This window comes from Protopterus annectens, chromosome 16.part0 (assembly GCF_019279795.1).
Source record: "Protopterus annectens isolate FY-2018-M chromosome 16.part0, PAN1.0, whole genome shotgun sequence".
Lineage (NCBI taxonomy): Eukaryota > Metazoa > Chordata > Ceratodontiformes > Protopteridae > Protopterus > Protopterus annectens.
Window position 1 is genome coordinate 507,686,137 of NC_056750.1, and position 11,202 is coordinate 507,697,338.

The following is an 11,202-nucleotide window of genomic DNA, read 5'->3' on the forward strand; positions in this document are numbered from 1 at the left end:
TTTTTTTTTTTCTTTTACTCACCAAATCACTTTCAATGTCTCAACATGAATCCAAATTTATGACCGTTCATCCACTGATCCAAGCTGCAGGTAGAAACTCAGCTTCATATGGATAGGAAGCATGTTCCATACTAGAGGAAGTCTCTGTGACACATACTTGTCCAACATGTCTTACTTATGTTGCATCTGAAGTTTAAGTTCCTAAATTGGGCATTTCAGACACTATTTGCTTTGTGGATGTACAACAGGTCCATAAAGGCTGGCTTAGAAGTTGGTTTGCATCAGAAGTCTGTAGGATACTTAATACAAGGATAAAACTTTTGAGGTGGTCCACACAAAGTAGGCTGTCTACACCATATATTGTTTTTGTGAAAAATCTCTGTGGATGCTCTAGTTGTTGCATATCCCTGGTCAAGTATGTACGAAAGAGGACAATGGACTCAATAACTGGTCTAATGAGGGTAGAGTACAAGGGAACAATGACATCTTTGGACACAGATGTCATACCCTTGTTAAAGGTTGCACAACAAGGAATGACCTCCTTACTACAATAGACACATGATGATCAACGGCCAAGTCACTGTCAATGTATGTTCCCAAATCCTTGACCACAGGATCAACTCTTACAAGTGTATTATCAATGTACTAATGTCTGGGGATAGTGGTATATCTGAAAGATACTACTATGTACTTTTTTGATACCAAGTTTTAGACTTTGGCACTAGCTATAAGTTTGTGTCAAGCCTTCTTGGATGTTTGTTTTTATCATCAACCTTTTAACAGCTTAAAATGAAGCAAGCAAAGTAAAGAATGCAATGTTTCTCACGTTACAATATCAGGCATACGGTAACAGAGAGGAATTCTGCTAATCAAGCAAATGTTAAAAGATGGTGATCATTAGTTAGGGCTGATGCAGACCATAATCTCTTCAACCTTGTCACACTGTGCCATTCCTATAATAGTTCCTCTACAAGCCTTGTTACAACAGCTGCTGAGATTCAAGATGACGCAATGGTGAAACTCACTGGCCACTATGACTATAAAAAAAAAAAAAAAAAAAGACACAAACCATCCAAGAAGGAAAGCTTCAAGGTCTCTCTGATGAAGGAAAGCATAAAGATCTCTCTCATGAACAGGAGAAGGCCACAGTTAACAACTACAGCTTCTACAAAGATAAATCAAAATACGGCATTCGCAAAATGGTAGAAAAGCTGGTAGATCAGCTATTTGTACACAGTATGTCTCCAGAAGCAAAAATATTTTAAAAATAAAGAAGCAACTCTTCCAATAGAACAAGGTGGTCTGAGATTACCAGAATTGAAGGGGTATTTCAGAGTTACACAGTTAATGCTCTTATACATAGCACAAGCAGAAACTTATAATTTAAAGTGAAAGAGATGGTGATGGAACAGGGGGAAGCTCAAGAAACAAGGAGAGGCTGGGATCTTGGATGCAGATCCTTAAGGAGACTATCTTCTTCTTATTTCGGTTTTTCCCAGTTAGGGGTCACCACAGCGGATCACCTGTCCGCTCATGGTTGGCAGTGGAGTTTTACAGTGTCGAGTTGCCAGCCGGGCGCCCAACCTTCCACAGAAGGCACACACATGCACACACTCACACCTAGGGCCAATTTAGAGTGTCCAATCCACCTACTGCATGTCTTTGGGATGTGGGAGGAAACCAGAGCACCCGGAGGAAATCCACACGACCACAGGGAGGACATGCAGACTCCACACAGAAGGCACCCCAGCCAAGGATCGAACCGGAGAACCTCTTGCTGTGAGGCGACAATGCTAACCACTGCACCACCATGGCCGCCCTTAAGGAGACTAAAAATAATCATACAAAATATACTCAAAGTAGCAGAAAATATTATAAGAACCAAGTCAAAACAGGAATAGAGAAAGGATATTATGCTGATAGGGATAACTGCAATAAGGGACACAGACAATAGGCAAGCAGGTACTAAAATTTATTGGAGATAACTGGTGAAAGAATCAAGGTACTGGAAGCAAATAATTAGAGAGGGAAATGGAATAGGAAGAGGCCAAGAATTTATTTGGACTACAGGTTAGAAATTGCCTTCCCTATCAAGACTGATAGAGTATAATCAAAGAAAATGAAATAGGGGTTCTCACGTGAAAGATCAGTACTGGTAGATTTTTAGTAGAATCAAGAACAGAAGTTGCTGTTAAAATAGGAGTAATTAGTAGAGCATATAAAATATTGCATGACAACTATAAGAATCAATCAGGGGAGGTTAAAAAGGACTCGGAAAATAGACTGGAAAAGATATATACACAGAAACAATGGGGGATATATGTATGTCTCCCAAACATGCAACAAAATCAAGAAGATTTAAGCTCTTTGCTTGGAAGTGTTTACATGAGTATATTTATACCCCAAATAAACTCCAAGAATTTTTCCTCGGGTAGATGGCAAATGTTGGAGGTATGATGGGGAAGAAAAAGGTAATTGGGAAAATATTTTCTGGGAGTGTAATGATTTGGCAGACTTTAAAAAATTCTTGCAGACTACTCTATCAGAATTACTGAGTGAGCAAACTAAGACTAAGGAAATTATTTTTTGAGCTATGATACATAATCGGAATTGCCTAGATATAGTAAGGCCTTGCAGAGTCTAATTATGATGGCTGCCCAAAAAAGGTGATTACTAGGAAATGGAAATCAAAGTCTAAAGCAACTGTACTAGAAGTAGTGAATATAGTAATGGAGATAAACAAATGGAAATAGGATCTTTAATAAAGGGTAAGAGCAAATTACATAGAAAAAATGGGAATTATGGGAACAATACATGCAGACGAGGAAGGAGGTTTAAAAGAGGACAGGATATGAATGAGCTATGTAATATGTTTGACTGACAATTGCTAGATATATTACAAGTGATGTATAATGTTTGCAACTAAAATTATGTCACTATGGTTTGTTTTCCTTTATAAAAGACTGTTATAAATGATTAATAAAAACAATAAACACAAAACATCTTTATTAAATTAAGGAGCAACAAACAATAGCAGCTGATGCATAACTGACTTCATCACAGTTGCACAGGGCAAAGACTGTAAAAAAAAATAAATCTATCACAACACACAGTAACTATACACTTTAGTAACAGTGGAGGAATACTAAGCAAAGCAACATCTAAAAAGAATGTAGAGTACAACCAACACTCATATTACTCTAAACTGTTTTGGCTTCTGTAAATTTGCATTCCCTCCACACACAAGCACCCAAAAAATAAACAGTGCATTTTAGCCCTGAAGTCAACTTATCCATTCCAAGAACGTCAAAAGATGTGGATGGAATTTGCTCAAAACAGCTAAACACAGACAACAGTACTGTCATCTCCAGATATCACTCTGATGATCACAATGACAGCTTCTCTACCCCAATGTGAACAGAAAATCAAATAAGGTTTTGTCAACAGCTTAAAACCTACCTGAAGCAGCAACTTTGGAACTGTCAGAAGTAATGGTCTCCTCCACCTTTTGCATGCCACGTGTTACTTTTTTGACAGGTGATGAGTCAGGTAATTCCTTTTTCTGTGGAGAACCCTTTTTCCTGCGGAGCTGCTTACCACCCTTTTCTGATTTAGTTGTTCAGAAAGGGGGGGGGGGGGTCACAAAAAGAAGGCAAAGGAAAGGATCACTTTTGAATGGAAAAAGACAAGGTCAACAAAGAATATACATCTATGTGACAAGGTTTATAAAAAACACACAAAATGTTAATTCAAGCTAACACAGCATAAACTGTTAAAGAGATATCACAGAAAAACTGAACTGCTTACCTTCTAGGTAATACCAGTGATTAATTGTACGTCTCCCTTCCCTTTTCCACATTTTTATACATACATAATATGCCAAGAAATATATACTTTTTTCACACACATAAGTATCAAAGTTAACTTCAGTTTAAGTGCTCGGTCCTAATCTTGCTAGAGAAGTAGGACTAATGCACAATTAGAAAACAGAAACACACAAAATACAAACATAATGCAAAAATGTAATATCATCAGTGCAAATTATTTCAAAGTGAAACATATATGAAATCACCATAAAGAAATGGATACATTTGTCAAAAACAAATTTATTAATGAACAATAAATATCAAACCAAAACTAGATTCATAAGAAATCTTAAAATAAAACATACTGAAAATTATATGGTCATCATTACAGATGATCCAAGTAAAATATATACAAAACCATCATAAAGAAACTTTATATATATATATATATATATATATATATATATATATATATATATATATATATAGACAAATCACAAAAAAATCAGTCAATAAGCAGTCCTAACAGTAGACCACACTTCCCAAAGTATTGTTATTCACAGCAGCCAACAGGTCAGTGTTGTGAAATCTGCCACCAACTAATCCAAACATTCTCTTTAACAAAGGGTGACCAACTGTACACTTTAAATATCCATAAAATGCTGAGCCAAATGGACAAACATCAGTACAATGGTGGTGTAACAATGTAATGAAAAAAAAAATGTGGCTGAAGAGCTCTGTAGTAAACTAAAATATAATAAAAGCAATAACATACTGGTATCCCAATCGTTCACTTACTCACATTCATATTATCTGTTTTGCCCATTTCAGGACTGCACGGGAGCCAGAGCCTACCTTGGCACTCAGTGATCTGAAGAACTTCCAGTTCACCTATTGCATGTCTTTGGGATGTGGGTGAAAACCACAGCACCAGGTAAAAGAAAAAAAAATGCAAACACTGGAAGAGCATGCAGACTCTACATATTGCAGCACCATGGATAATTAGATGAAATGAAGAATCAAGCAATACATGTCAGCAATTCTAACTGCTGTGCCATTGTGCTAACTGAACCAAAAGGCCACACGCATACAGTTTGAATTTGGCATGCTTGTAAGAATCACTGATGGTGACCATTTCCTTGGGACATGATTATCCACATTTGTGGTTCCCCCAAAACAGTCGGCTAGGGTCACAAAATGTATGTGTATTCATAAAAGTAGATCTACCAAGTAGAGCTTCAGATGCAGGATACCCAGGATTTATCTCATCAGTCACTAAGACTGCCCAGCAGTTAGAACTTTACCTAAACTGCTTTACCCTCTACATACAACAAAATACCTAGCCTTTCCTAACTCTCCAGTTTCTGCATGGTACAAAAAAGCATAAAGGATATTAATGAGTGGGCATGGAGGAAGGGATATCTCTGCAATTCGAGATCTACTTGAAGATAATGTGACATTACTATATAACTTGATAAGATTTCAGGTGACTATGCTAGGCCTGTTGCAGACAACCATACAATTACTGACACAAGTGAGAACTGAACACTTTACAATGGCCCCACCACACGGCCATGCTAGTTATGTACCCTATCCTGACCGTAGACAACAGTGTCAGTCTGGGCAGTGATGGTGGTACTGGCAATCCCATCCATGTATGTTGAGAGGGAAGTGCCTGTGTACCACATCCTCAAAGATCAGCTGGCAGTGCTCAGGACATCCTCATGAACACAGCACTAGCCAGCTCCATGTTGGGATGAGTAGCTGACGACTGTGGCTGTATAATTATCAGGCACATAAGCTGCCTGCATGTCAAGGGCTACCTCATATCACACTAAGCTGCACTATGGTGAGTAAGCTCACATCACACTAACTGCACTACTCTGTTGCCACAGCTATAAAGCCAATACTGGTGATGCTCAAAGCCAAAGGGGACCCCCACACACAATGAAAATGTGGAGTGCTCATACAAGGTGGTCTCAGGTTCATCTGCAGGCAAGGCCAAACATTCACTCCCTTCTGTGGATGGGTGTCCACCCAGGATGGACATGGAAAATGCCACGCAGTCATTTGACTGTGATTCAAGTGCATATCTGTGTCATCACTATCAGCCCCTGCACAGGTGCCAATATATATATATATATATATATATATATATATATATATATATATATATATATATATTACACACACACACACACACACACACACAAGTTGTTGTACCCCAACTTGCAGGTATCATTGTAGCAGTAACCTGCCTGCGAATACACAGCAGACAAGCAGAGTAAGTATGAGTACCTATGATGCCAATGTAGTCCTGTGCCATATATACCAAGGATGATGATGCAAGCTACACCACAAAGTGACTAGATACCAGAAATTTCTATGAACAAACAGGGGCAATGTATGGTGTGATCGACCCTCTATCCATGGCTGCAGTGGTGCTATTCGGTAACTTTTTGGACCTGGTACTGCAGATGACAGTCAACTGCTACACATCACTAACAACTGCTCTAGCTTCCATCCATATACTAGCCACAGATGGGACTAAAAATGGAGAGAGACTGAATGAATACATAGAAATGTTCATCTCCCAACTACCCGCCCAGGTAGGGCCACCCGTCATGAACAGGAACTGCACAGCAGCATACTTGTATGCAGGCTGATGTCACTTAAGTGGTTGTGCAAAGGTGTTGCAAGAGGAGCACCCCAACCAACATGCTAAGATATGAATAGATGTTCCCTCATCACTCCTCTCCCCTGGTCAGCTCTGCAGGAACATGCTCTGCTAGTCAAGCTCAGATTGTCTACATCACAATCAGGACTTTATGCAAGTTGAGCTAGCTGCTGTTCAGTAACCTGCTTGGAACTATTACTAACCTGGTGCAGTCATCAGGAAGGATTCCAGTAATGTTGCTTCCCTGAAGGGAGAATAGAAACTCCTCTACCTCTAATGACCTGCTGTTTCCCTGTCTCTCCAACCCCCCCACCACCCGTGGCCAAATTCTTGACCACTACTGAAAGGTGCATTTGCTTTGACACAGTAGCGACATGCTTATGGCATTACGTAGTATGGGATTTCACCCACCAACAACACTGACATATTGGCTCATTGACTGCCACATCTGGTCCCATAATGTATCGTCAGCACTCCCCTCACTTCAAAGGTGTTGATCATGGGTATTGATTGCCTGTAGTGGTTATTTTCAGCAGGGTGAAACTGTCCCATTTCTGCATTCACCCTGACCTCCACTCATGCAGAAACCTGTGAACACAAAACACACGTCTACAGACAGTGTACTGCTGGGAATGGCAGCATGACCGCTACAGACACACAGGTATATAGGTATACCATGCCACAGCTGTTTTGTCAGTTATGAGTATTTATCATACTACAGAAAGGACAAATGAAACTACATACTACTGGTGTACCTGCTAAACAGAAAGTAAATATGGACTCCCTGCAGGGCCTATCCTCTGTTAGGACCTACAAGTATGTATATGAAGAGCTGTCATCTCAGGTGCAGCCATGGGGGGATCACATGGAGGGAAACATAGGTGACTCAGCTCTTCCTACCCTAGTTTGAGTACATCCACCCATGTTTGTTTCTGCTGCAGTATGTATGTTTGTCCTTGTCCTTCCATCTGCCCTTCCCTTTTCTCTATATGAAGAAAAAAAGGGGCTCTATCTCCAAAAAATGTTGCCCAGCCTTCTCCCATCCTACCCAATCCAATATGTTGTCCATCTGTGTGCCCCTCTGCTTGTTATATTCCCCATTTCCTCCTCCTTATACATCTCTTCCCTCCCATTTCTTGCATTTGTCAAGTGTCCACATATGTGGTCACCACAACACATACTCTATGGCTTAATGCAATATATTTGTGCCATCCTGCCAAGGAGCACACTAATACACACAGTATGGCCCCTACAATACCGGTTTTATTTCAAGATGTACTTACCTGTGAATTAACATTTTCAGATCTCACATGGTTCAAGTGACGCTCTATGGATTTTTGCCTTTTGCTTTATTTACATATTACATTGCACTGATATGCCCGTTTGCGTATTTACTGCACTGGCCATTAACATACCTCTGAATGGAGCAGCTGCTTCTTAGATGAAGATCAGTGAAAACTTGGAACGAGGGATACCTAATCCATAAGCGAATTAAGCAGCCACCTATAGTGCCATGCTTGGAGAGATGCTCTTTCCCTAATTATTGATTTTTTTTAAGCAATGTTTCTTTTCTGTAAAAATAATTAAATAAAGCACCTCTACTTAATAGTTAACTTGATATTCAAGTCACGTCAGGTTATGTTAGCTTAAATGTTGCAAGGTCAGGGAGTAGGAACCTTTCAATGTTAGTTATTTTTTTGTACAACCACACATCAGAAATCATACAAGGGACAGAGGCCAAAATCATTGATATTCTGTAGAATTCTGGACAGAGATGAGATGAATGACAGTGTCAATGAGATAAGGGTTATTATAATGTTTAATTACAATAATATTGCTGGCTAATCAAGGTCATTCAGCTAAAATTTAATTAGGGAATTTTATAGAGTTTCAATCCATAAAATCAGGAGTTAAAATCACAGCAATAGGGGGATGTTATAGATGGTAAAAGTAGTGAACACATTTGGGCAGCTTTATACGACTTTTTCTACCATATGATCGATATAGGTATGTTCCCTTAAACAGTGCAAGGGTAGTGAGGAAATGTTTCCCACATTGGTGGTCTGATGCCCTATCACATACTACAAGCACAATGAAGAAATCTTAGTGGAAATTTAAAGCAACTCCGAACCTAGGTAATGAAAGATGTCATGTAAATATTAAAAGAACATTTAGGAAACTGTTTAGAACAGTCAGGAGATTATTTTTTCAATATTGTTATTGTTTTCCAAAAAACACTATAAAATTAGTTAAAAAATCTGCATATAATCATGTATCTATTTGCTCATCAGACCTCCCCATCCCTCCTGGTCCATCTCCAGAGACACAAAATAACGAAATACGAGAAGCAACAAATAAGAAAATAGCAAAACAAGCAAAGGAAAACATGAACGTGTTACCGATCAATGACAGGTGCCTGAACAAGAAATTCCCCTCTCTAAAAGCCCTTCTCAACCTGGAAGACACTGACATCTGTGCAGTTACTGAAACATGGTTTAAAATAGCAGAGAAAACTTCCATGCATTTTGACTAGCTACTGTGCGGGGGGGGGGGGGGGGGGTACTGGTATACCAGTCTACATTCAGAACAGACTCAGCATGATGAACTAGAACTAGTTACAGAACTCCCTCTGTGACAAAAGAAAGCCACAATGCCCATCTACAGGAACTAGAAGCACTCAGTATTAGACCCAATACCATTTTCTTAGGCAATTTAAACTATCCATCTGTAGACTGGGAAACCTAGACCACCACTAGTACAAGCACAGAGATTCCTGGACTTTTTCAATACAAATGCCCTGGAACAATTAGAGTACCCACTAGGAGGAATAACATCTTAAATCCTTACTAGTATGGGAGCATATTGCACTATCCCTTGCATACCTACAGCACTTGTTAGGTCTGACCATAAAGCAGTCTCCTTCAAAATAAAACTGGAACCACAGATCCCTTAAACCCATGGTACCTTTAGAAATTTCTTTAAGGCAATTTACCTACTCCTAAGTGACACAACGGCAAGCTTCAAACCCCCACAAAACCCAGCTAATTCCACTGAATAAACAAAAATGTACACAACCTCACTATACCAGCATGTAAACCACACCAGCTGGATCTATGCAGATGTACTCCACAGGAACACGTGCAGGGCAAACCCCAGAAACAAACCTACATGGTGGAACCATAATATCAACAAACTTTATAATTAAAGGAAAATAATTTTGACAAAGTAAGAGAACTCCCAGAATGTTAGAGCTGTAGTCACTGAAATAAGCAAACAACTAAAAGCCAAGTTTGAGACTAACCAAATCAAAGACAATCACAAGGCATTTTTAGTTATATTCGCAATCTTAAAAGAACATAGCAATGCACTGAGCAGATTGTGAATGACGTTACCTACACTGAGATATAGCTAACTTACTGGCTGTTAAATTTAGTTCCAGCTTTACCCCTCTCTTCCCTCTGCCTGACCCTCAAGATATACCTGAAACTGGCTCACCTCCAGCTATCACACAAGACCAAGTCCTAAAGTGCTATCAAAAGCTAAAAATACTGCATTGATGGGTCCTGGCAATATCCATGGATGCATATTAAACAGAATGAAGCACAGTTTAGCCATATACCTAATAACCCTATTCAATCTTAGCCTCCATATAGGTTTTATACCAAGCGAATGAAGAACTACAGTCATTTCCCTACAAAAGGCAGGACCTTCCACAGAGCCAGGCAATTACTGACCCATAAGTCTGACCAGCTTCATATGCAAATATGCCATGGAAAGACTTACCATGGAATTAAGCGATCAGGACATAGGAATCCTCCTAACATTAGACCCGACCCTTCTCAGTTTGGATTCATCAACCGCAGGTCATGCTTACTTAACCTGGGAGATTTTTTTTTTGAAAAGGTAACCAAAGCAATGGATGAAGTCAAAATGGTATACACTGCATACCCCGACCTGGCCAAAACTTTTTTACACAGTTCTCAAAACTCAAAAACTCAGGCATAGTAGAAAAGCTAAATAAACTGCGAATAGACACCTATGTCATCCGATGGATTGCCAACCGACTCACAGATAGGATGCAGATAAACAAAATAGGGGAAGTTACCTCCACAAAGAGATCAGTCAACAGTGGACACCCCAGGGTTCTGTACTGGGACCTCTTCTGTTTGGCATCTCCTTTAATGACATAAAAGCTAATACCAAAGGGCTTCTAGCTGACTAGGTTTACAGATGACTGCAAGCTAGGAGAAGTCAATGAATCCACAAATGACTTGCCCATCCTGCATGAAGTTTTGTCTCAAATAAATAAATGCTGTCAAAATCATGGTTTGAAACTAAATGCCAAAAAAATGCATTACTGTATCCTTTGGCAAGTCATCTACTCCGGGGAACTACCACATTAGCAATATGCCCCTAACAGTTGACCAACCTGTTTGGGGTTTAGGAATTTATGTGGATAGAGTCCTAGCTTTTGGCCAACATGGGTCTATTGTAAGTAAATCCTTCTACACTACACAGCTTAAAAACAAAGGGACTGTGTCTAGATCTAGGGATGTCATTGCCCCCTATTACTCAGCCCCAATTGGGCCAGTCATTTAATATAATCCCACTTTGGCAAGTATCTGTCCAGAGGCATGCAACAACTGAAATGCCCAGAGACATACTTTACTAAAAGGATACAAGGCCTAAACAACATGTTCTACATGAACTGACTCAAAG

The 11,202-nt window shown here is 39.5% G+C and overlaps 1 protein-coding gene across 1 annotated transcript in view; it reads right to left on the minus strand.

Moving 5' to 3' along the window:
• VRK3 (VRK serine/threonine kinase 3) overlaps nt 1-3,607 on the minus strand; it is a 1,531,785-nt gene extending 1,528,178 nt beyond the window's left edge. Inside the window, exon 1 of the mRNA XM_044058788.1 lies at nt 3,460-3,607. Coding sequence (XP_043914723.1) covers nt 3,460-3,514 — 55 coding nt within the window. The 5' untranslated portion in view covers nt 3,515-3,607. The remainder of the gene's footprint in view (nt 1-3,459) is intronic.
• Nucleotides 3,608-11,202: the final 7,595 nt, after the last annotated feature.